This window comes from Oncorhynchus kisutch, linkage group LG8, assembly GCF_002021735.2.
Source record: "Oncorhynchus kisutch isolate 150728-3 linkage group LG8, Okis_V2, whole genome shotgun sequence".
NCBI classification, from domain to species: Eukaryota; Metazoa; Chordata; class Actinopteri; order Salmoniformes; family Salmonidae; genus Oncorhynchus; species Oncorhynchus kisutch.
This window is the reverse complement of record NC_034181.2, coordinates 40568364-40594817: the sequence shown is the minus strand read 5'-3', so window position 1 is coordinate 40594817 and position 26454 is coordinate 40568364. Positions and strand designations below refer to the sequence as shown.

At 42.6% G+C, this 26454-nt stretch overlaps 1 protein-coding gene across 6 annotated transcripts; it reads left to right on the top strand.

Moving 5' to 3' along the window:
* Positions 1–762: 762 nt before the first annotated feature.
* On the top strand, positions 763–11075 carry LOC109895668 (ankyrin repeat domain-containing protein 13A-like). 6 transcript variants are annotated; one of them, XM_020489554.2, is made up of 15 exons: positions 763–1241; positions 2648–2783; positions 3312–3436; positions 3553–3598; positions 3690–3833; positions 3974–4163; positions 4284–4350; positions 4572–4653; positions 4946–5007; positions 5292–5422; positions 5861–6018; positions 6337–6501; positions 6734–6903; positions 7177–7241; positions 7357–11075. In XM_020489554.2, the coding sequence occupies exons 1-15, from the start codon at positions 1143–1145 to the stop codon at positions 7559–7561; spliced, it is 1845 nt and encodes a 614-aa protein (XP_020345143.1). In that variant the 5' UTR covers positions 763–1142; the 3' UTR covers positions 7562–11075. The 6 variants fall into 6 exon arrangements, 5 of the variants coding, with proteins under 5 accessions (XP_020345143.1, XP_020345142.1, XP_031686223.1 ...); XM_020489553.2 differs by having other exon boundaries at positions 885–1241; positions 7177–7250; XM_031830363.1 differs by lacking the exon at positions 763–1241 and adding an exon at positions 1248–2358.
* The last annotated feature ends 15379 nt before the right edge of the window (positions 11076–26454 follow it).

The window sequence follows — 26454 nt, the reverse complement described above, 5'->3', positions numbered from 1 at the left end:
AAATCTACCATTCCAGTGTTTTACTTGCTATATTGTATTTACTTTGCCACCATGGCCTTTTGCCTTTACCTCCCTTATCTCACCTCATTTGCTCACATCGTATATAGACTTGTTTATACTCTATTATTGACTGTATGTTTGTTTTACTCCATGTGTAACTCTGTGTCGTTGTATCTGTCGAACTGCTTTGCTTTATCTTGGCCAGGTCGCAATTGTAAATGAGAACTTGTTCTCAACTTGCCTACCTGGTTAAATAAAGGTGAAATAAATCAAATAAAAAGTAAAGACCTTTTCTGTGGTGAAAAACTCCTTCTGATTGGCTGGGCCTGGCTCCCGAGTGGGTGAGCCTTTGCCTTCACAGACCAACCGATGGCTGCGCCCATGCTAAATCATGTAGATCCATAGATTAGGGCCTTATTTATTTAAATTGACTGATTTCCTTATTAACCGTAACAGTAGAATAGTTGAAATTGTTGCGTTCAGTATAAAAAAGCAAAAATAAAACACTTTTGACGTCCATTTGACAAAAGCTGGATCCCTTCTAGCCATGACCTTCGTAAGTGCTTGTTGTGGTTAAGGGATGTGACGTCGATGGTAAACAGGATCACATTCATTGTTGTAATTGATTTGCAGTTTAATTGCGCAAATATGCACTACTTGAAGTAGCTTTCTATATTTACAATACTATTATATGTACGTAAAAGTATTTGTATTTGGCACAAATTAGTAAAGCCCCGCTTTCCCCGGCCATAGTGTAACATGGTCACGTGCTTGCTTGAGAAAATATATTTTCGCGAGGATTATTTTTAGCAAATATTGAACTTAAAAACGTGTCTTTATTTAATAAATATATACATGTAATAATATGTATTCATAAATATAGTCCTATATTAGTCTTTATCCTCAAATAGTTTATCTCACACCCCTACCACAAGTCTCAACGTGACACTTCCTTGTTTTTCGAAAAGTTTTATTTGGTAGTAGTTGGCTATCTATGGCTAGCACAATTTGACATGGATCCTGTTGGAATATGAGATGAGGTGCATTGATTAACATTTCTTAAACGTTAAGGTGTAGCTTAGGTTGTCCATGGCTGTAAATATAGGCTAGATACATTGAGAAGTGTAAACTAGCAGGGGAAGATGTTATCCGCGGCCAACGAAGATTTCAGGGTGAAGTTTCCACTACATTCCTTAGTCTGGGAAAATGATTACAGGAAATTGGAAAACGACTCAACAAAGGTAGGTAGCTATGTCAAAATATGGACAATGAGCTAGCTATATGTACTTTTCTGTTTCGCTGCCTTTAGCTAACTAACTACAGATTTATTTGCTTCAAAGTGTCTGAAGCTAGCTAGCACGTTACTAACTTGGCTACCTTGATAGCTAACGTTAGCTACTTGGCCTGACATGGATAACCATATACTTTGATTGGCGTAATTTCTAGGCTATGTATGCTCTGCCAGTTTAAGGGTTCATGGAATGCCATGTTGCATTATTGATCATATTAACTACAGTACACATTTCATTCAGCATAGCTAGCCGCCTTGTTTACATTACTACTGGCTACTTTTGTCTGGCACAGGCTGGCCACTGATTCTTGAAACGCCTTAAGAGTTTAGAAACGGTATTTTCCTACTATAATAACCTAGCTGAGAATTGATGTGGATAATTATCAGCAAATCATAACCCAAAGATATGGTTGCTTTTCTCCATTCTAAATGTTTTTTGTGGTCAGTTGAGTATTTGTTATTAACAGGAAATGAGGGAGTTCTTTTAACCTGAGCCGCGGTGAACCGGTTTATGGCCCGTGAAGTGCAAAAGTGGTGAGGGAGGAGCGCCCTTCACAAATTAACAGTAATCTGAGCTGCTCGGTCAATGCAGCATTTAGCCTCTTTCAACTTCACCTGTTCTCTCCATTTCAACTTCACCTGTTGTCTTCTGATTTTGCCACTATGTCTGAGGTAATCTGATACAAAATATCCACAGGGAAGCATTATCAATCAGACCTTCAGTATGCTGGTCAGTATATTGATTTGTGTTTTTATTTTCAATAATGACACAATTCGCACAAACACTTGCACAATATGGCTGAGCCAAACCGAACCACAGGGTGCATGTTGTCCCGCACAATCAGCTGGCAAATTTTACGCATCCAGATTGAGGAAATGTGCTTCGGATGATAAGTTTGGTTACATTTGGCTATTGTTTACATATTGTGCAATGCGTCAGGAGATTGAAAATACAAGCGGCAGAACCTACCGGTGCTGCAAAAAGTTGGGTAAACAACACTTTCCTGTGTATACCCTATCTCCACCTCCTAACTTCAAAAGGACCAACAGCATGTACAACCGGTAAAGTAAGTGTAAATATAATTGTATTCAACATTCTGGCTTGTAGGGAACTGTTTGTAAGCAGATTTCTTTCAGACTGAATATCCATGAGGAAATCTAATTAAATCACTTTTCAGCCGGTGCAAACTCCTCGCACCTGGGTAACCCGTGCCAGATGATCGAATCTCCTCAGTGTAGCTATAACTCCCAGTGTGTATGATGTCGATCTCATGGAGATCTCGAGAGATTCTCTTTAGGTAGCTAGGCTATTTGTTTTTGAAGCCATTGCAATGCTTGTTTGTTTGTTTCTCTCAGAACGACGTAGAGGCTGTGGATCCCAGGGGAAGGACACCGCTCCACCTGGCTGTGTCGCTGGGCCACCTGGAGTCGGTGAGAGTGCTTCTGAGAAATGGTGCTGAAGTTACCAAAGAGAATGCCAAGAATTGGACAGGTTAGGCCGGCTTTCCTCCATGACATACTGCAATCCAGACCTCTGTGCTTTGCCTTGATTAGCCCTATAAATAGTATGCCAAATTCATATTTATAATAAACATTTACGTTTGGATATTGTCTTTTTTATTTGTAATGAATAAAATAAACATATCCAAATGTAAATGTTTATTAATACCATTACTTTGGCAAACTATTTATATGGCTATGGCTTCATCTGACACGCCTTGGTATAGGTCTATTTGTTGGTTGTTAAATTGTGTGATCAAAGTCACTTCCACAAATTGACCTTGGGGGTTTCCGTAACAATTTCACACATTATGTACGCTTGAATCAGTAGGTGTCTATTCCAGTCGTAGTGGGACACTATTTCTTTCTACTGCTTCACACAATACCTCTTGTTACTACACACACAGCTTACTGGCTGATGCTGGCCATAACAAATGTTTACAAAAGTAAGAATTGTTATCACAGAAGTATGTTATATGTTAAAAATATCTTCTTGTCGTAAGCATGTGTTTTTGTGTAGTGCTGCAGGAGGCAGTCAGCACCGGCGACCCAGAGATGGTTCAGCTAGTGCTCCAGCGGCGAGACTACCTCAAAGCCTCTACAGCTCTGGGAGGAGTGCCTGAGCTTCTGAGCAAGATCCGTGAGGTGTTTTCTCTCTCTCTGTTTGCTCCCCTCTCTGAAATGTTTTTCACTCATCACACTCGTCACAAAAAACTAAGAACTGCAAACTCAAGCCTCTTTTCAATCCCCCCCCCCCCCAGTCCCAAGATTTCTACATGGAAATGAAATGGGAGTTCACAAGTTGGAGTAAGTTCTACTTGAAAATCCCCCTTTACAATTGGCCGTGTGTGGATGTTTGCAACGTTGTAGTTTACATTGCTTTCCCATCCTTTCCCAGTCCCTCTCGTTTCCCGGGTTTGTCCCAGTGACGTGTGTCGGATCTGGAAGAGTGGGGCCAGCCTGCGCGTGGACGCCACTCTGCTAGGCTTCGAGAACATGACCTGGATCAGAGGTCGTCGGAGCTACATTTTCAGGGGAGATGGTGAGTCCCTTTTTCCCTGAGTGAGGCTTACACACAACTGTGTCCTCCTAACCTGTGTTTTAGCAGGCCGTCTCATCTTTTATCTCGCCTTTTGCTCTGTTGGCTTCTGTTTCATAGTGTGTGTTTGTGCTCATTGGCAGATGTCTGCACAGAGTTGATGGAGGTGAACCATGACGAACAGGTGGTGGACACGGAACGCTTTGACATCTCCAGGGAGATAGAAGATGTAACGCTGGACTCCATGCAACCTGCAGAACAGGAAGTGGCCAAGCGGCTGACCACGCCCATTGTCAATACCTTTCTAGACACCAGGGACATTGCTTTTGAGAGGCGAGACCCAAACCGTACTTTATCGTGTTTCTCTATTGTGTAGTATAACGTGTCTGTTGAAGGATGTGCACATTAGTATAGGGATTTATAGTAACATGACATTTAAATTGTTTTTCACAGAAATAAATCTGGGATTTGGGGTTGGAGGAGTGACAAAACGGAAGTTGTTAATGGTTTCGAGGCGAAGGTTTGTGCATTTATTAAAGCATTCTTGTTTAATTATTTTGTTGTTTGTCTAGGTTTGCTGACCTTACGCAAGTCCCTTTCTTTATTTTGACCAGATCTACAGTAGATTGCCAGCTTCTTTTTTTTTTTTTTTTTAAATAGTTAGTTATTTTTCTTTTAGTACCAGTAAACGGAAGAATAGTATGCGGTATACTGCACGAGTTGTTTTTCTTTTCATTGCAGGTTTTCACTGTGAACAATGTAAACGTGGTGATCCGGACGAGGACAGAGCATCTCACCGATGAGGAGAAGGCTAGAATAAAAAGTATACACTCTGTGATCCCTCAAGGAGGTGGTAGAGGGACATACCAGTTAGTCTGTATCTGAAATGGTTCCCCGTTCCCTGCGCAGTGCACTACTTCTGGCCTAAGAGACATGGTCCTTATCTCAATGTTTAATAAGCAGAGTTTCAGTTGCAGTGTAATGCTAGGAGACTCGTGCACAGCTATAATAACCCAGAGAGACCTGTCTCGGTTTAGAAGGGGACTTGTTGGAGACCAGTGCTCTGTCAGACACAATAATACTTTGTGTGGATTGTCTCTTTTTTTGGCTTCTAGGTGAGAGGAATGTTCTGGAGTCTCTTCTGGGTACAGTGGAGCAGCAGATAAGTGCTCAAGGGGTAAGAGATCAGCAGACCTGAATTTGATGTTATTGCGGATTATCCCATCAAATTTCAGTATTACCTACATAGACAGACTCTTACTTCCCTATTTGGTTTAAAATGGCTTCAATTAAAATGCTTCGTCTTGGTTCATATTGACTTCAATAAGAACGGTGAACTTGGCTTATAACGGCTTCAATAAGAATGCTTCGTCTTGGTTCATATTGACTTCAATAAGAACGGTGAACTTGGTTTATAACGGCTTCAATAAGAATGCTCTACTCTGGTCATATTGTGGATAGGACCTCACTCTGGAGTACGCGACAGCCAACAACCCCACCGCCATCACACCAGAGGAGTACTTTGACCCTGCGTTTGACCTTGAAGACCGAGACATTGGCCGGCCCATTGAACTTACCATCCGAACCCAGAAGTAAGAAAATGATGTTGCAAAACCCAAGAGAGAGCGAGACTTTGTGATCAGTATTCATGTCATCAGAAGTCTTGATTGTTTTTCTAACAGGTTCCCTCTCAGTTCATATGAAGGTATTGGTGTTTGGGTTTTAGCGTAGGGGTGATTGTAGTGGGATGGGACTACTTTGCAGTGAGCATAATCTACAAATCGCCATATCTAAAAAATCACTTCTCATGATGGGATCAAGATTAGCGATTCTGCGCTTCCTCAAACTGATCCCTCAAACACGATGAGTGTTTTCTGGTTCGTATTCATTAGGCACCAAACAGAAGAAAATGGGGCTGAAAACAGGAGGGACTGCCGTAACTTGTCCAATAAGAAATTCTTATTTTCATTTTCCGTTGCAAAATGTTTTTCTACTGTGTACAATAATGAATTCAACCCTGATGTGTTCAGGTTCAAGGGTACATTGTGGATGAGCGAGGAACACCCCCTCTCCCTGGTGGAGCAGGTCACCCCCATCATCGATCTCATGGCCCGGACCAGCACCCACTTCGCCCGGCTGCGGGATTTTGTCACCCTCAAGTTCCCTCCAGGGTTCCCTGTAAAAATAGGTACAATCACACCTCTGGAACAGCGTGACGAAATGAGAATGGCACAAGCATTTTGTGTAAACAATCAGCTCATTCAAGCACAACTGTAGCAAGGTTCAGTCCACCCTGTCCATATAACCTTATTCCTTGTGAACTAAAAGGCAAAACGGACCCCAAATCAGCCCTCCTACTATGAGACACTTCATACATACAGGGCCTGATTGAGGAAAACCTTGTATGTGTATGTGCAGTTATCACAATGAAAAGCCCACCATTGGGGCGTTTGCTTATAGATAATGGGATCTGTGGAGTGACCCGTCTTTGTTTCCTCTCACACAGAGATTCCCCTATTCCATGTGCTCAACGCCCGCATTTCATTTGACAGTGTCAACAAATGCAGTACAGCCGAACCCTTGGAGACACCCCCCTCCGCTGCCACACCTGAGGAGGAGGAGGAGGAGGTGGAGGAGGTGAGGGAGGATGGAGGCTGCGGCGAAGCTGCAGGTAGGCAAAGCATTCCCATGCCACTGACTAGGGTGTCTCCGGCATTCGTCCCCATGGGGTCTGAACAAAACAAATCGCACATTTAGTCATTTCTCAAATGTATTTCTTCAGTTGCATCTAACAGATGAACAACCAGTATTAATGTTTCTATCCATATCGCTTTTGATCAAAATGTCAATATTAACAGCCACCACTAGTAACATCATTCTGTATGACTGTTCCCTCCACCCAGTTCCCCCTCTATTCCAGGTGTGCCCGTCTGTGTTTGAGGTGCCCTCACACTACCGCCACCGAGGAGGGGGTGGCAGCCGCCACACGCCGGTGTCAAATCATGACGAGGAGCTACTGCAGTATGCCATCCACCAGAGTCTGCTGGAGTCCGGTGGGGGAGCCCCGGGACAGGTCCTAGATCACACACACACCCCTCCTACTCATCTGTTTGACTCCCTATCTGGTCCTCTTGCGCTCACGGCCGCCTTAGTGTTCGACCAGTGGTCGGTCTGTTCAGGAAGCTGCAATGTTGTAAAACCTCCAGATAGAATGGATTGCGTGGAAACTATAGTATTGTCTGACATAAGGAATAGGGAACTCTGTCCATTACATTTATGCAAGTTTTATCTGCGATGTGCCAGGATTTTCACCTCGCTAACTCCACCTTTTTGTTTTGTCCTCTAGGAAGTGACCTGGGAGGATGCCAATGGTGACCTCACAGACCCCATAATCAGTAGCCAGAGTGACGGGTACACCAAGTATTCATGCATATCATTATCTACACTTTTCACTTTTGTCCAAAGTGACTTCCAGTTAGCACATACAGTATATTCAGACTACATCCATATCCCTCTGTTGTTCCAGAAGCATCCCAGGGGGGGTGCTGGTGGACTTGGGAGACACCACGTCGAGTCAGGCGAGCTCGGGCACCTCTGCCTCCAGCCCCGACACGGACCTCCGCATGGCCATGGAGCTGTCGGCCCGGGCCCAGGCCGAGGAGGAGAGGAGGAGGAAGGAGGAAGAGGAGGAGCTGGAGAGGATATTGCAGCTCTCGCTCACAGAGAAGTAAAAAAAGGAAAATAGGAGGGAAAGAATAATAATTAAGGCCACGCCTTGCCATAACTGCATTAACTTTTCGTTGATCAAGAAGCGGCCACCACCACACCCCCAATCCAGCCCCACCCCACCCTCCTTCACTACAATCTGCCATGACACCGGAAAAACATCCATGTAACATATGTCAAATAAAACCATCTGTATTTAATACTTTAATACCTATTTTTGGTTTAAAAAAAAAAAAACGAACAGATGTATTGCTAGATTTGTATTTCTATATAACACTTAGGCTCTGTCTTAAAAGTATAGAAGCTGTCAAATCCTTGATTCCTCCCGTCCTTTTAAAACAGAGCCAAAGCCACTCCGCTCTCCCGAAGAGGTATCCAGGTATTTTTTGATATTATTTGGGGAAGGATTTCCATTGGAGTATAAGGGTTCCAACAAGTGATTGTGTTTGTTGGGTGTTGTGAAGATCAGGTTAAACTTGGGACCGGTAGCTGCTTTTAGTTGTGACTCTGGAAGGTTGTTGTTTTTAGAGCCCTGGGTCAATTTCATTAGGCACCAAATGGACGGGAGCAGAATGAAACCGGGAGGGGCTACCTGCACATTTTCAGTTTCCTGTTGCAAAAAGTTTTTAAAACATGTTTTATTTTTTTATTAAGATGACCCTGGAAATGGCATTCCAGTCACACAGCCATTCGAAAGATTGAATATCTCAGGGTTCCATTGTTCTACAGTCCCTCTGAAACTAGTGAAAGTGCAGTATGTTAGTTTATTGTAGACACATCGAACATGGTTTTCTGGTCATCAAAATGGATTTTTTTTTCTTTGAAAACTTTACTTTACTCTACTTTGAACAGAATGTCATCAAACAAAATGACTTGCTGGTGCTTCCAACCCTTTTTCTTCTCGTGCTGCAAGAATTCATGTTTTGTATTCGTGTTGTCGTTGACACAATGTTAAAATGAAAGTGAACTACATGATCATTCAAACAGGTTTTGACTTGCCCCAGAAACCAGGTTTTATTCAATTGGGCTAAGGGCTTGTTATGCAAGAGGGTTTGATCTTGTTGGCCATGGTCACTGGGCACCATCAAGCATCAGAACCTCAACAAAGCATTAGCAGAAGCCGCTGTGCCTACCTGTGGATGTCAAAGGAGCATACACACGGTTCAGTGGTGCTCGCAAACAAACAAGGTCGAAAACATTGATTATCGTAGGCATTGTCTAACACTTTCCTTTCTTAAATGTCAAAGAATCTGTCCATTAGACTTCAAACTCAACAGGGTTCTAAGGACTCCTGTTAGGGCTGTCTTTTAAAAAACAAATGGATCTTGAAACTACAGAGACCTGTGAAATGAGTGACGTGTCAGATCTGCTCCATGTAGCATCATTTTGTACTGAAGGAAGCGATCCCCTCTAACGTTCCCAATCCCAAATGGAGCTTACCTACAGTGCCTTTGGAAAGTATTCACACCCCTTGACTTTTTCCACATTTTTAGTTACAGCCTTATTCTAAAATGGATTCAATTGTTTTTTTTCTCCCTCATCAATCTACACACAATAACACAATGACAAAGCAAAAACAGTTATTTATAAATAAAGTATTCAGACCCTTTACTCAGTACTTTGTTGAAGCACCTTTGGCAGCGATTACAGCCTCGTGTCTTTTTGGGTATGACGCTACAAGCTTGGCACACCTGTATTTGGGAAGTTTCTCCCATTCTTCTCTGCAGATCCTCTCAAGATTTGTCAGGTTGAATGGGGAGCATTGTTGCACAGCTATTTTCAGGTCTCTCCAGAGATGTTCAATTGGGCTCTGGCTGGGCCACTCAAGGACATTGAGACTTGCCCCAAAACCACTCCTGTGTTGTCTTGGCTATGCTTAGGGTTGTTGTCCTGTTGGAAGGTGAACCTTCGCCCCAGTCTGAAGTCCTGAGCACTCTGGAGCAGGTTTCCATCAAGGATTTCTCTGTGCTTTGTTTCGTTCATCTTTGCCTCGATCCTGACGAGTCTCCCAGTCCCTGCAGCTGAAAAACATCCCCACCGCATGATGCTGTTACCACCATGCTTCACCGTAGGTATGGTTCCACGTTTCCTCCAGACGTGATGCTTGGCATTCAGGCCAAAGAGTTCAATCTTGGTTTCATCAGATCAGAGAATCTTGTTGCTCATGGTCTGAGAGTCTTTAGGTGCCATTTAGCAAACAACAAGCAGACTGTCATGTGCCTTTTATTGAGGAGTGACTGATTGGTGGAGTGCTGCAGAGATGGTTATCCCATCTCCACAGAGGAACTCTAGAGCTCTGTCAGAGTGACCACCGGGTTCTTGGTCGCCTCCCTGACCAAGGCCCTTCTCCCCCGATTGCTCACCTTGGCCGGGTGGCCTGCTCTAGGGAGAGTCTTGGTGGTTCAATTTAAGAATGATGGAGGCCACTGTGTTCTTGGTGACCTTCAATGCTGCCAACATTTTTTGGTTCCCTTCCCAGATCTGTGCCTCGACACAATACTGTCTCGGAGCTCTGCGGACAAATTCCTCGACCTCGTGGTTTGGTTTTTGCTCTGACATGCACTGTCAACTGTGAGAGCTTATATAGACAGGTGTGTGCCTTTCCAAATAATGTCTAATCAGTTGAATTTACCATGGGTGGACTCCAATCAAGTTGTAGAAACATCTCAAGGATGATCAATGGAAACAAGATGCACCTGAGCTCAATTTCGAGTCTCATACCAAAGGGTCTGAATACTTATGTAAATAAGGTATTTCTAAAACCCTGTTCACTTTGTCATTATAGAGTATTGTGTGTAGATTGCTGAGGATTTTTTTTTGTATTTATCAATTTTATAATAAGGCTGTAACGTAATAACATTTGGAAAAAGTCAAGGAGTCTGAATACTTTCCAAAGGCACTGTATGCTCTTGTGCAGACCTGAGAAGATTTGATAGGTGTACTCGATATGGTAATAAATTGAACTTGCCCTCTGATGGGCTAGGGATTTTTTTTTTAAATCGTACTGCCAATTATATCTCCACAAGTGCATAGTAGGGTCTTGATTCCGCTTGGGCCACAGACATGATTTGGTCGGGAGGATCAGTGTTCAACTGCTACTCAGGCCAGACCTACTAAAGACAGCAGAGAATATTTGAAATGTCTCATCTTTAAAGCTGTGATCAAGGGGCTTAAAAAAAAGTTTCCCGTCCATTGGTGTTGCTGGACATAAAATGAATTAACCAATGTAGTTAATTACACTGATAACCAACAGCACTTTGGACATGTTACTGATGTGTCTTTTCGTCTGTTTTCTGGGGACTAGAGCTCAAAACGGCTAATGATCAAGTTGCCAAACAGCAGAACATTCTCGAAAGTTCCTGAGTTCACTTTGATTAGATTTCTGGGGAACAGTCTTCGTACTGCTTAATTTGCTAGCAGGTACGCTTATTTTTTCTAACAGAATTCAAGAAAGCATTTGTTAACTGTGATGTTGGTTTCAAATTGTTTTCTTTCTTAAATAAATGCACTTTATTTCAATTTTGGTGAACTATGGCTTATTCTTTTACAAGTAGCCTGCTTCTTGCTAAGAATAACAGCAGATGGCGCAAAACCATTCTTTTTTTCTGATCATAAAAACATAATCCTTAATTCGTTTTTCAGACACAAATCTGCCCTGATCATTGACCGTTGAATGACCCCTGAATTGCTGTAAATTTCAGATTTGACCGTTTTACAGGACTGGATTAATTTTTCACAGCAATGCCCTTTGCATTGTTTCATCAATAATCATTGGTATATATGGTTAGATTATCACATAGGTCTATGAATGGATGGTATGTTTTGTTAGGCTAAATATAGTCACCGCCTTCATTCAAATCCTGACATCTGCTCTGTGCGTACCACACTGACCAATTAGAGCATCTGAACTGTTTACCGTAATCCAATTGGACGCTATAAGAATATTATGGTGGATATACACGGGCACCATATTGTGTAAGAGGAATCAACTCTGAAAATGGAATCGAAAATTCTATTAGCCCTCTCCATGAACTGAGAGCGATTATTCATAATCAAACAGCTGTCATCTTCCCAAATCTCACATTTAAAAAAACAAAATTAGACACAAAATGAGCAACAGGGAAATGGTTTTGGTGTCTTCAACTATTTCTATTCATTATTGATTTTATTACAATTTGTCATTTTAGTGGAGGGATCTGGTTTGAGGTAGATTTTCATTGTAGATGCTTGTAGTAATGCTGACCTTTTCTAAACTTGACAGCATGTGAGCGAGTACCAAATTGTGAATCTCTTTGAAAGTGACAGCTACATCATGGTGTCATATGTTTTAAGCACCATGCAACCAGTCTCACTTCAATGTCTCCTGTAATACTTAAAAAGGGAAAAACAGGCAACAACAAAATATATAGGCATTTGAACACTAAGAAGGTGATTACACACTGATGTAGCTTCCAAATGGTGAAAAGGTACTGTGGAAAATTGCATTGTTTACCTTTTTGGCAGCTATGGGAAGTCTCTTTTTTTTTTCAATTATCCATTTAAGTGTATTTTCTAGCCAACTGTTACCTGATAAAGGTATGCGTGCTAACTTGTCTAACAATGACGATCAATGAGAAGCGGTCCCATTTTTGTAAGATACCTTAATGCTCTGTCACAGCTTGGTGTTTGGGGTTCTTTTTCACATGCGTTAATTCTTTAACTCTCAAGCCACCAGATGGCCCATCTCTAATATGCTTCTCTACTGTTCCAAATGATCTTTTTATCTCCCTATTGGGAAATTTGTTGTGCAGTCGGGGTTCAAAACTTTTTTTAAATCAAATACATTTAAAACGGTGACAACCATCGATAGACGCATAACATGAAACAATGAGATGGATAAAAAGGAGTAATAATTGTGCAAAAGTGCAGCAATAGAGAGACATTTCATGTGCAGATTCAGAAAGTTAATGGCCTGTTGCGATAAATTAGTTATTGTATCTGTTGCTATTGAGTTTGGGAAGTCTATGATGACCTGAGGGGAGGAGTGCAAAATGGTTAAGGAGGGAGTGACCAAGACAGTCTGATACCGTTAGTTATCTTCACCACTTGCTTTCTGAACGTCACTGAGCTGTGCCTGTTGCCTCCCGTTGACCTTGCTGGCCACCTTAACCACCCCGTACAACCTGTTTCTGTTGCAAACATTAAGATTGCCAAACCACGCCACCTTTGAGAACGTCAATACGTATTCAATAAAACTCCTGTAAAACAGTGTCATCATAGTCTTGCTGACGATAAGAGTTAATATTTCAATTTAAATAAAAAAGCCACTGGTGTACTTTTTTTTTTTACAGATGGCATCGGTGTTCTCCTCAAACGTCAACTTGTTGTCCAGCACTGTTCCCAGGTACTTGTAGGTACTGAAAAGCTCAATGTCGTGTCCCATGACCACAGTGGCAGCCTTCTAAAGTCAATGGTCATATCTTTAGTTTGGGAGACATTCAGTTGGAGGATGTGTAGCCGATGTGAAATGGCTAGCTAGTTAGCAGTGGTGCGCGCTAGTGGCGTTTCAATCGGTGACGTCACTTGCTCTGAGACCTTGAAGTAGTGGTTCCCCTTGCTCTGCAAGGGCCGCGGCTTTTGTGGAGCGATGGGTAACGATGCTTCGAGGGTGACTGTTGACGTGTGCAGAGCGTCCCTGGTTTGCGCCCAGGTCGGGGCGTGGGGACGGACGTAAAGTCTATACTGCTACAGAAGCAATTCTCACACCATGACACAAAGTCATCTACCACAGGCCCATACTCAGACTCTCCATCCTGTAGTAGACTGACGATGACAGAGTCATCAGCAAACTTGATGATGTGCCTGTTTTCATATTCGCTACGACAGTCATTAGTGTATAGTATGTATAGGAGAGGAGAGAAGACACAACCTTACCAACCGGTGGAGGAGCAGAGCTGCTTTGACATGACGCCATTTAATCACACTTGTTGGGACTAGTCGGTAAGGAAGTCCACTATCCAGCCAACAAGGCTCACATCCAGCTTGATGTGGGAGGAGCTTCTCTGCTAGTATGTGAGGTTGGATAGTATTGAAGGGAAATGAGAAGTCCATGAACGGAAGCCTCAAGTGGGGGTTTTCAGCCCTCCAGGTGCTTGTAGAGGTGGTTGAGTGGGGTCCTCCATCCCTCGCTTGGCCCTGTAAACAAACTGCAGGGGGTTCAGGGAATACTCAACCTGACGCAGTACATCCTTCTTGATTAACTTCTCAAAATGATTTAATCTCCAAGGATGTCAGTGCCACTAAAGTCATTTAGCACCTTGGGGAATGAGCTTTTTGCCACAGGAACAACAGTAGCATGCTTCCAGAGTTTGGGCACCTTTTGCAGCTCGAGTGAAAATGTGATGAAACATTCCACTGAGTTGTTTGGCACCTGGCTTTGGTACCTGTCCACCAATGTTGTCTGGTCCTGCGCTCTTTTTAACTTTGGTCTGTCTGAATAGGCTGGTGACACTGGATGCTAAATTCCATTTTGGGAGTAGCAATTGTCCTCATACGCATCTCAGTGATTCCTCCACTAAAGTTCTGATTGTCAAATCTGAGATAAAACCATTTAGCTCATCAGCCAGTCCTTTGTTTGAGTTAACCATCTACGTGTGTCATCTTGTTTCCCTTGTCTTGTAGCCCAACCACAGTTCTCATTCCGTCCCAGGCAGCCCTCAGATTGAGGATGAACTCAGTAGCAACAATCTTCTCATATTTCAGTCTAGATTCCCTTTTAGCAGTCACATAGCCCTCATAGAAAGCGATATTTATTTTACACAATAAGTCCTTCAAGGGATAAATAGTCAAACTTTTGCTAGGATTGCTGTATTTTCACAGGAGACGTAACTGCACACCATCTATATTGGCCCAATAGAGACTCAAGAGTCTGGGATTAAAACGGTTTAACCCAGAATATGCTAAATACAATTATAAAGATGACCTAATGTAGAGGAATAAAGTTCAAAAAACGTTTAGATTTCTAAATGTATAGCCCTGGGAAGGTTAGTATTTGACTCTAACCCAATCCCCATCTGGTGGTTTGAATAGAGAGCCAACAATGGGGGCATGTGTTGATCCCTCCCTCGGGCTTTCGGCACATGCCCAAATTGCTTGGGACATGATCAGAACTCCTACTCTGAGAAGCTTTATGAATATGGGCCTGGGTCCCGTTTTCCACCACTTTAACATGAAAGAAGGGACCAGATCCAACAGAGCACTCTGTTTCCATGACTTTGGACTAAGGGGATGAGTTCACTCAACCACCTTAACCCGTTTTTTAATGAATGTAAGAACGAATGTAAATCTGATGCTCATTGATGAGTGGTGCACATGTGAAAAGAGGCTTTGTTGAGTGGCATGCCCCCAGAAATTACTGTTTGTCTGTTGCCCTCTCATTCACATTTACACTGATGCTTCAGTCCATGTCTCAAACCTGAATTCAAATGATGTTTTTTTGATATATTTTTAAGTAACTCGCTTTGGACTCAATAATGCCTAACTCTTTATTATAACTTTAATGAATAAACATGAATAGACTATTTCAAAACTATGAATAAGTAACTTTAATAATCTGTTGAGATCTGTTGAGATTAAGCAGTTAATAAGCATTTAAAATATGTAAACCATTTAGAATGGATTATTCATGAGTTATATTATACTGAACAAAAATATTAACGCAGCATGTAAAGTGTTGGTCCCATGTTTCATGACCTGAAATAAAATATCCCAGAAAGGTTCCATATGCACAAAAAGCTTATTTCTCTCACATTTTGTGCACAAATTTGTTTAAATCCCTGTTAGTGAGCATTTCTCATTTGCCAAGATAATCCATCCACCAGATAGGTGCGGCATATCAAGAAAGTGATTAAACTGCATGATCATTACACAGGTGCACCTTCTGCTCTAAAATGTGCAGTTCTGTCACTCAACACAATGTCACATATGTCAAAAGTTTTAATGTAGCATGCAATAGACATGCTGACTGCAGGAATGTCCACCAGAGCTGTTGCCAGAGGATGGAATGTTAATTTTTCTACCATCAGCCGTCTCCAACGTTGTTTAAAATAATTTGGCAGTATGTCCAACAGGCCTCACAACCGCAGGCCACTTATAACCATGCCAGCCCAGGACCTCCACATCTGGCTTCTTCACCTGTGGGATCGTATGAGACCAGCCACCTGGACAGCTGATGAAATTGTGGGTTTGAACAACCAAAGAATTTCTGCACACACTGTTAGAAACCGTCTCAGGGAAGATCATTCGCGTGCTCGTTGTCCTCACCAGGGTCTTGACCTGACTGCAGTTCTGTGTTGTAACCAACTTCAGTGGGGAAATGCTCACCTTCAATGGCCACTGGGACGCTGGAGAAATGTGCTCTTCATAGATGAATCCCAGTTTCAACTGTACTGGGCAGATGGCAAACAGCGTGTATGGTGTTGTGTGGGCGTGAAACAACTGACGCCGGAGACAAGAAGCAGGTAAGGAGAGTTTACATTTAATTAGGAGCAGACAAAGAGCAAAACAGAAACAGCGTCAGCCCACGGATACACAATGACAAATGATAATCAATGCAGCAGTGGGGAACAGAGCTGGGGAACTGACAAATATTGGGGAGGTAATAAACAGGTGATTGAGTACAGGTGAGTCCAATAATCGCTGATGCGCGTGACGGGGGGGAAGGTAGGTGTGCGTAATGATGGTCAGGAGTGTGCAATGCTGGGGAGCCTGGCGCCCTCGAGGGCCAGGGGGGGAAGAGCGGGAGCAGGCGTGACAGTGCCCCCCCCCCCCCCCCCCTCCTTCTAGGGGCGCCACCCGGCGTCCCACCAGGACAAGCCTGGTGCTGGACATGCCTGCAGGGCGTGAGAGTCTGGCAAGCCGGCTGAGGCATAGGAGCCTGACGATCCGGCTGAGGCATGAAGGCCTGTCGATCCCGCTGAGGCGGTGGAACCCGATGATCCAGCGAAGTCGTAGCAGCCTGACGAGCCGGCTGTGCGTAAAAACCTGACGATCCGGCTGAGGCTTGGCGTGGGATGGGCGCCTTCCGAGCCAACCGGGGCACAAAACCTCTCAAGCCAGCTAGGGCATGTCAGCCCGACAGGCAGGCTTAGGCACCCCCGGTTCAATCAGTGTTGTGCCCCGGACCCTGATGTCACCACCATCCGGAATGTCAGCACTCCCAGATGCTTCGTATTATGTCTGCTGCATTCTGTAATGATCGACACCAGAAATGAGAAACAGGTACTGGGAGTTGACATCTAATTAGCGACAGACAAAGAGCAAGACAGAAACAGCGTCAGCCCACGGATACACAATGACAAACGACAATCAATGCAGCAGTGGGGAACAGAGATGGGGAACTGACAAATATAGGGGAGGTAATAAACAGGTGATTGAGTCCAGGTGAGTCCAATAATCGGGGAAGGCAGGTGTGCGTAATGAGGATGGTAGGAGTGCGCAATGCTGGGGAGCCTAGCGCCCTCAAGCACCAGTGTGGAAGAGCGGGAGCAGGCGTGACAGTGCGAGTGATTTGCTGATCTCAACATTGTGAACAGAGTGCCACATGGTGGCGGTGGGGTTATGGTATGGGCAGGCATAAGCTACGGACAACGAGCAATTGCATTTTATCGATGGCAATTGGAATGCACTAAGATACCGTGACGAGATCCTGAGGTCCATTGTCGTGCCATTCATCTGCCATTATCACCTCATGTTTCAGCATGATGATGCACTGCCCGATGTCGCAAGGATCTGTACACAATTCCTGGAAGTTGAAATTGTCCCAGTTCTTCCATGACCTGCATATTCACCAGACATGTCACCCATTGAGCATGTTTGGGATGCTTTGGATCAAAGTGTACGACAGCGTGTTCCAGTTCCCGCCAATATCCAGCAACTTCGCTCAGCCATTGTAGAGGAGTGGTACAACTTTCCCCAGGCCACAATCAACAGCCTGCTGAAGGGGATGTGTCGCGCTGCATGAGGCAAATGGTGGTTATACCAGATACTGACCGGTTTTCTGATCCACGCCCCTACCTTTTTTTTTAAGGTATCTGTCACTATCAGATGCATATCTGTATTTCCAGCCATGTGAAATGAATAGATTAGGGCCTAATGAATGTATTTCAATTGATTGATTACCTTATATGAACTGTAACTCAGTCAAATCTTTAAAATTGTTGCATGTTGAGTTTATATTTTTGTTTAGTGTATATAATGTGTTACCCAATCTTTTGGGTCATTTACACACAGCATGTCTGGAGAAATGGGAGTCTTTAAGTAAAGGAAGCTAATGTCCATGTCACTCAACACCCACACAAAGTATTTCATTCACTTAATGAATTTTTCCAAAATAAAAACCAAAATAAAAAATTACTTATGCTTGTTTCCCCTTTAACAGCATATCCTACAGTGTCTTCAGAAAGTATTCATACCCCTTGACTTATTACACATTTGTTGTGTTACATCCTGAATTCAAAATGGATTCAATATTTTTTTCTCTCACCCATCTACACACAATACCCCATAATGACAAACTGAAAATATGTTTTTCGAAATGTTAGCTAATTTGTTGAAAATGAAATACAGAAATATCTAATTTACTTAAGTATTCACACCACTTTGCTATGACACTACAAATTGAGCTCAGGAGCATCCAATTTCCTTTGATCATCCTTAAGATGTCAATACAACTTGATTGGAGTCCACCTGTGGCCAATTCTATTGTTTGGACATTTGTATTTGTGTTTATTATGGATCCCCATTAGCTGCTGCCTCTTCCTGGGGTCCAGCAAAATTAAGTCAGTTATACAATCTCACATGAGAGGGGGGGCTGGGCCGGTTATATGACATCTCACGCCAATCGTAAATTTTATGCAGCAAAGAACCCTCTCCTGCTCTTCAGTACCAACCAAAGGAACGCCTTTGTCCTCTAGATAACTTTTGCCACGAAAACTATAATGTCCAAAAAAGTGAATATTGGAACAATATTTCTAAGATAGGAATGTTAAGAATGGTTAGTGGGGATCTAAAGAATAATCATGTCATATTGCTTTTCATTGTGTGATGTTATTTAAAAAAACTTAACCCCTTTGGCTGTTAAGTTTCCATCCATTATGATGTTAATACAATATGCATAATGATGAGCCTATTTTTGTTAAGCTACGAATGTGATTTTAGTTTTCTAACGAGATCATAGTATTCATGTCCCTTGCACATTGACTAAGCCACACCCAAATGAGGTCAGAAGAGCATGTCAGGGCCTCCCAGGTGGTGCAGTGGTCTAGGGCCCTGCATCGCAGAGCTAGCTGTGCCACAGAGACTCTGGGTCTCTCGAAACTTTGAACTGAGACCAGCAGACGTGAAGCCGTAGCCACACGTTGAAATGGTTGGAAACTCTGAAACTAAACACGGAGTGAAGAAAAAATCACTAGACCAAACATTGAGTTGTGCATGTAAAGGGATCTTGAACTTTGACTAAAGACACAAGATGGGAAGGAAGAAAATCCCATCTCAGACAATCACAGAGTATCTTTTCTATTTGAACACTCCACTACAAGACCAAAACTAAGAAGAAGGAAATTGTGACCTATGGTGGACAACCAGAGCCTTACAACCATCAAGCCAATCCCCATGAAAGATCGATGGTTTTTAACAGAGAGACGACAGATAAAGACATCTACACGTAAATACATTGCATTTCTTACCAAAACGGGCAGCGGCTCGTGTGCAAGGTAAATGGTTGCTGTGAGCGTAGTTACCAAATGTACGAAAAATCTCTCTATTTTCCCCACCCCCTTTTCCATCTTTGTGTAATAAGCTGTAATATCTTGTCAGTCCACTAGGGACTTTCGTCTCATGTACAGTTGAAGTTGGAAGTTTACATACACCTTAGTCAAATACATTTCAACTCAGTTTTTCACAATTCCTGACATTTTATCCTAGCAAAAATTCCCTGTCTTAGGTCAGTTAGGATCACCACTTTATTTTAAGAATGTGAAATGTCAGAATAATAGTAGAAAGAGTGATTTATTTGAGCTTTTATTTCTTTCATCACATTCCCAGTGGGTCAGAAGTTTACATACACTCAATTAGTATTTAGTAGCATTGCCATTAAATTGTTTAACTTGGGTCAAACTTTTCGAGAAGCATTCCACAAGCTTCCCACAATAAGTTGGGTGAATTTTGGCCGATTCCTCCTGACAGAGCTGGTGTAACTGAGTCAGATTTGTAGGCCTCATTGCTCGCACACGCCTTTTCAGTTCTTCCCACAAATGTTCTATGGGATTGAGGTCAGGGCTTTGTGATGGCCACTCCAATACCTTGACTTTGTTGTCCTTAAAGCCATTTTGCCACAACTTTGGAAGTATACTTGTGGTCATTGTCTATTTGGAAGACCCATTTGTGAACTAGCTTTAACTTCCTGACTGATGTCTTGAGATGTTGCTTCAATATATCCACATAATTGTCCTGCCTCATGATGCCATCTATTTTGCGAAGTGCACCAGTCCGTCCTGCACCCCCACAACATGATGCTGCCACGCCCGTGCTTCACGGTTGGTATGGTGTTCTTCGGCTTGCAAGCCTCCCCCTTTTCCCTCCAAACATAATGATGGTCATTATGGCCAAACAGTTCTATTTTTGTTTCGTCAGACCGTATTCTGGCTATTTTATGGCGGTTTTGGAGAAGTGGCTTCTTCCTTGCTGAGTGGCCTTTCAGGTTATTTCGATATAGGACTTGTTTTACTGTGGATATAGATACTTTTGTACCTGTTTCCTCCAGCATCTTCACAAGGTCCTTTGCTGTTGTTCTGGGATTGATTTGCACTTTTCGCACCAAAGTACGTTCATCACTAGGAGACAGAACGCGTCTCCTTCCTAAGTGGTGTGACGGCTGCGTGGTCCCATGGTGTTTATACTTGTGTACTATTGTGTGTACAGATGAACGTGGCACCTTCAGGCATTTGGAAATTGCTCCCAAGGATGAACCAGACTTGTGGAGGTCTACCATTTTCTTCTGAGGTCTTGGCTGATTTCTTTTGATTTTCCCATGATGTCAAGCAAAGAGGCACTGAGTTTGAAGGTAGGCCTTGAAATACATCCACAGGTACACCTCCAATTGACTCAAATGATGTCAATCAGCCTATCAGAATCTTCTAAAGCCATGACATAATTTTCTGGAATTTTCCAAGCTGTTAATTAAAAGGATTGGTGTCTCGCTAGCGGGACAACTTCCGGTGAAACTGGAGGGCGCACAATTCAAATAAATAATAATAATAAATATAATAAATAATAATAATAATAATATTATGGAAAAATTATTTGAAAATTTGAAATCTACCCCTAAACTTTGTTTCAACAAGTGAAAATATGTTTCTATTTACTCCTCAGATACCCTAAAATGTAATAAAACTATAATATTTATTTTGGAAAGAAGTATGTTCAATAGGAAACCTATTTTAGCAGGTGTGTAATGTCTTCATGGTGCGCACAAGCACGAATTTCCAAGACTGTGACATCTACTAAAACTGATATTTCTTATTCCTTTTTGAAGTTACAAGCCTGGAACCTTGCATATAGACTGCTGAAACCCTGTGGAAGCCGTATGAATTGCATCCAGGGAGCTAATGTTCAATATGACCTTTCTCTTGCATTTCTAAGAGGATGGTCTCTCCCAAAAAATAATTTCGGTTGGTTTGTCTTTGGATTTTCTCCTACCATATCTACTGTGTTATATTCTCCTACATTATTTTAACATTTCAACAAACGTCAAAGTGTTTTCTTTCCAATGGTACCAATTATATGCATATCCTGGCTTCAGGGCCTGAGCTACAGGCAGTTTACTTTGGGCACGTCATTCAGGCAGGAAGTGGAGAAAAAAGGGGCCTAGCACTAAGGCACAGTCAACTTAGTGTATGTAAACTTCTGACCCACTGGAATTGTGATACAGTGAATTATAAGGGAAATAATATGTCTGTAAACAATTGTTGGAAATATTACTCATGCACAAAGTAGATGTCCTAACCGATTTGCCAAAACTATAGTTTGTTAACAAGAAATTAGTGGAGTTGTTGAAAAAACGAGTTTTAATGAGTCCAACCTAAGTGTATGTAAACTTCCGACTTCAACTGTGTGTATGTGTATTCTGTGTTATTATTTATTTATTTACTAAATAAAAAATTCAATAAATTTTGTGTAGAACTGAATAATCCGAAATGGCTGGAGTTCTTGCAGATTCAAGATGTCTGCGACATTCAGAATGAGACTGATATGAGGTAATGATTAATAAGTGACTGTTGTTGATTTATCTTATATATCATCTTTAGTTTCAGTCGGGAGATGGTAACTCGATAAACAACTTATTCCGTGGTGCCACAAATCCCTAATGAGTTAATTGTTACATGATTAATTTAATTGAGTAGCAATTAAACATAAGTGAGTTGTTTCGATAAATAATTGTCATCACATTAATGTCACATCACGACATATAAGTGTGTGCCCTCAGGCCTCTACTCTAATACCACATGTCTATTACACAAAATCTATGTGTACATGTGTGTATAGTGCATATGTTATTGTGTGTTTGTATCCATGTGTCTATGTTTGTGTTGCTTCACAGTCCCCACTGTTCCATAAGGTGTATTTTTTCAGTTTTTTTTAATCAAATTTAATCGAATTAAATCTAACTGCTGGCATGGGTTACTTGATGTGGAATAGAGTTCCGTGTAGTGATTGCTCTATGTAGTACTGTGCACCTCCCATAGTCTGTTCTGGACTTGGGGACTGTGAAGAGACCTCTGGTGGCATGTCTTGTGCGTTATGCATGGGTGTCTGAGCTGTGTGCCAGTAGTTCAAACAGACAGCTCAGTGCATTCAACATGTCAACACCTCTCACAAATACAAGTAGTGATGAAGTCAATCTCTCCTCCACTTTGAGCCAGGAGAGATTGACATGCATATTATTAATGTTAGCTCTCTGTGTACATGAGGAGACAGTTTAGTCTCCTCATCTTGCTCAATTTCCACACTATTCATTACAATATTTATTTGAGGTTTAGGGGTCCCGTGAGGTCCCCCTGCTCAAGAAAGCACATATATATATATATGCCCGTCTGAAGTTTGCCAATGAACATCTGAATGATTCAGAGGACAACTGGGTGAAAGTGTTGTGGTCAGATGAGACCAAAATGGAGCTCTTTGGCATCAACTCAACTCACCGTGTTTGGAAGAGGAGGAATGCTGCCTATAACACCAAGAACATCATCCCCACCGTCAAACATGGAGGTGGAAACACTGCTTTGGGGATATTTTTCTGCTAAGGGGACAGGACAACTTCACCGCATGAAAGGGACGATGGACAGGGCCTAGCCAGTCTCCAGACCTTAATCCCATAGAAAATCTGTGGAGGTAGCTGAAGGTTCGAGTTGCCAAACGTCAGCCTCAAAACCTTAATGACTTGAAGAAGATCTGCAAAGAGGAGTGGGACAAAATCCCTCCTGAGATGTGTGCAAACCTGGTGGCCAACTACAAGAAACGTCTGACCTCTGATTGCCAACAAGGGTTTTGCCACCAAGTACTAAGTCATGTTTTGCAGAGGGATCAAATACTTATTTCCCTCATTAAAATGCAAATCAATTTATAACATTTTTGACATGCGTTTTTCTGGATTTTTTGTTGTTGTTATTCTGTCTCTCACTGTTCAAATCAACCTACCATTAACATTATAGACTGATAATTTCTTTGTCAGTGGGCAACAGTACAAAATCAGCAGGGGATCAAATACTTTTTTCCCTCAGTATCTGGGGAAGGGAATAAACAATGTTGTGTTGCAAGTTTCTGAGAGCACAGTGGTCTCCATCATTGGGAAATTGAAAGAATATGGAACTACCCAGACTCTGCCTAGAGCTGTCTATCCGACTAAACTGAGCAACTGGGCAAGAAGGACCTTTGCCTGCCCTCGACCTGCCCTGGCCTGTCCCCTCATAAATAGTATGAGAACTATACAATCTGCCTCCTGTGTCTGCATCTGGGTCATCTCCTGAGTTGTCATAGTCCGGGAGGTGACCAAGAACCCAATTGCTCTCTACAGTAATTCAACAATCTTGGCTTTATGGGAGAGTGGCCAGACAAAAGCCACTCTTGAGAAAAAAAGCACATGACATCACGCCTGGAGTTTGCAAAAAGGCATGTGAAAGACGGAGATCAAAAAGCAAAAGATTCTGTGGTCTGATGAGTCAAAAATGTAAGTCTGGCCTGAATGCAAAGTGCTATATCTGGAAAAAAAACAGGCACAGCTCATCACCCGTCTAACACCATCCCTACCGTGAAGCATGGTGCTGGCAGCATCATGCTATGGGGATGTTTTGTCAAAGACCCCAGCCACCCCAGTCATAGACTGTTCTCTCTACTACCGCATGGCAAGCGGTACCGGAGTGCCAAGTCTAGGACAAAAAGGCTTCTCAACAGTTTTTACCCCCAAGCCATAAGACTTCTGAACAGGTAACCAATGGTTACCCGGACTATTTGCATTGTGTGCCCCCCCCCAACCGCTCTTTTACTCTGCTGCTACTCTCTGTTTATCTTATATGTATAGTCACTTTAACTATACATTCATGTACATACTACCTCAATTGCCCGACCATCCAGTGCTCCGGCACATTGGCTAACCGGGCTATCTGCATTGTGTCCCACCTCCCGCCAACCCCTCTTTTACACTACTGCTACTCCCTGTTCATCATATATGCATAGTCACTTTAACCATACCTACATGTACATACTACCTCATTAAGCCTTACTAACAGGTGTCTGTAGCCCTGCTACTCTTATTTTCAAATGTATTTTTACTGTTGTTTTATTTCTTTACTTACCTAAACACACACACACACACACACACACACACACACACACACACACACACACACACACACACACACACACACACACACACACACACACACACACACATACCTGTTTTTCCACACTATTGGTTAGAGCCTGTTAGTAAGCATTTCACTGTAAGGTCTACATCTGTTATATTCGGCGCATGTGACAAATCAACTTTGATTTGATTTTCCAGAGGCAGGGACTAGGAGATAGGTAAGGATAGAGGGAACAATGAATGAAGCCAAATACAGGCAAATCCTTGATGAGAACCTGCATCAGAATACCAAACGACAGACTCGGGGTGTAGATTTACATTCCAACAGGACAATGACCCCAAGCATACCTCTAAAGCAATGCTGCAATGGCTTCAGAATAACAATGTGAAAGTCCTTGAGTAGCCCAGGCAAAACTCAGACTTGAATCTTATTGGAAATCTGTGGATAGACTTCTTGTTTGCTGTTCAATGCCGCTCCCCATCTAATTTAACAGAGTTCAACAGAAAATCTGCACGGAAGAATGGAAGAAAATCCCTAATCCAGATGTGCATATCTGATACAGACATGATGACTCACAGCTGTAATCGCCGCCAAAGGTGCTTCTACAAAGCATTGACTCCGGGATGTGAATACTTATGTCAATGAGATTTCTGTATTTATTTTCCACTAAATTGGCAAACATGTCTTCAAACATGTTTTCACTTTGTGATCATGGGGTATTCTGTGTAGATGGGTGCAGGGGGAAAAAAACGGAATCCATTTTGAATTCAGGCTGTAACGATAAAATGTGGAATAAGTCGAGGGGTATGAATGCTTTCTGAAGGTGCAACTAATCATCCAAATATCTCAGGGTAACTAAGCAAATATCTTCAAGTAAATACAACAATGTCATGAAATAAAAGATGAATGACATGAACAATTATTTAACAGCAGCAGGCATATTACGTCACATAGGAAAACACATCAAATCATGTCTACGTAACATTGCAAAAATCTGAAACTTTCTGGACAAAAATGATGCAGAAAAATGTATCCATGCTTTTGTTACTTCTAGGTTAGACTACTGCAATGCTCTACTTTCCGGCTACCTGGATAAAGCACTAAATAAACTTCAGTTAGTGCTAAATATGGCTGCTAGAATCCTGACTTGAACCAAAAGGTTTTATCATATTACTCCAGTGCTAGCCTCCCTACACTGGCTTCATGTCAAGGCAAGGGCTGATTTCAAGGTTTTACTGCTAACCTACAAAGCATTACATGGGCTTGCTCCTACCTATCTCTCTGATTTGGTCCTACCGTACATACCTACACGTACGCTACGGACACAAGACGCAGGCCTCCTAATTGTCCCTAGAATTTCTAAGCAAACAGCTGGAGGCAGGGCTTTCTCCTATAGAGCTCCATTTTTATGGAATGGTCTGCCTACCCATGTGAGAGATGCAGACTAGGTCTCAACCTTTAAGTCTTTACTGAAGACTCATCTCTTCAGTGGGTCATATGATTGAGTGTAGTCTGGCCCAGGAGTGTGAAGGTGAACGGAAAGGCTCTGGAGCAACGAACCGCCCTTGCTGTCTCTGCCTGGCCGGTTCCCCTCTTTCCACTGGGATTCTCTGCCTCTAACCCTATTACAGGGGCTGAGTCACTGGCTTACTGGTGCTCTTTCATGCTGTCCCTAGGAGGGGTGCGTCACTTGAGTGGGTTGAGTCACTGATGTGGTCTTCCTGTCTGGGTTGGCACCCCCCTCCCCCCCTTGGGTTGTGCCGTGGCGGAGATCTTTGTGGGCTATACTCGGCCTTGTCTCAGGATGGTAAGTTGGTGGTTGAAGATATCACTCTAGTGGTGTGGGGGCTGTGCTTTGGCAAAGTGGGTGGGGTTATATCCTTCCTGTTTGGCCCTGTCCGGGGGTATCATCGGATGGGGCCACAGTGACTCCTGATCCCTCCTGTCTCAGCCTCCAGTATTTATGCTGCAGTAGTTTATGTGTCGGGGGGCTGTGTGAATTT

Bases quoted from the DNA above. Each gene is read 5' to 3' on its own strand.
- LOC109895668 (XM_031830362.1), top strand. From the start codon at position 2,179: ATGATAAGTTTGGTTACATTTGGCTATTGTTTACATATTGTGCAATGC. The intron at 4,164-4,283 runs GCGAGACCCAAA...TGTTTTTCACAG, and splicing joins AGGGACATTGCTTTTGAGAG to AAATAAATCTGGGATTTGGG. The intron at 5,423-5,860 runs GTAAGAAAATGA...TGATGTGTTCAG, and splicing joins CTTACCATCCGAACCCAGAA to GTTCAAGGGTACATTGTGGA.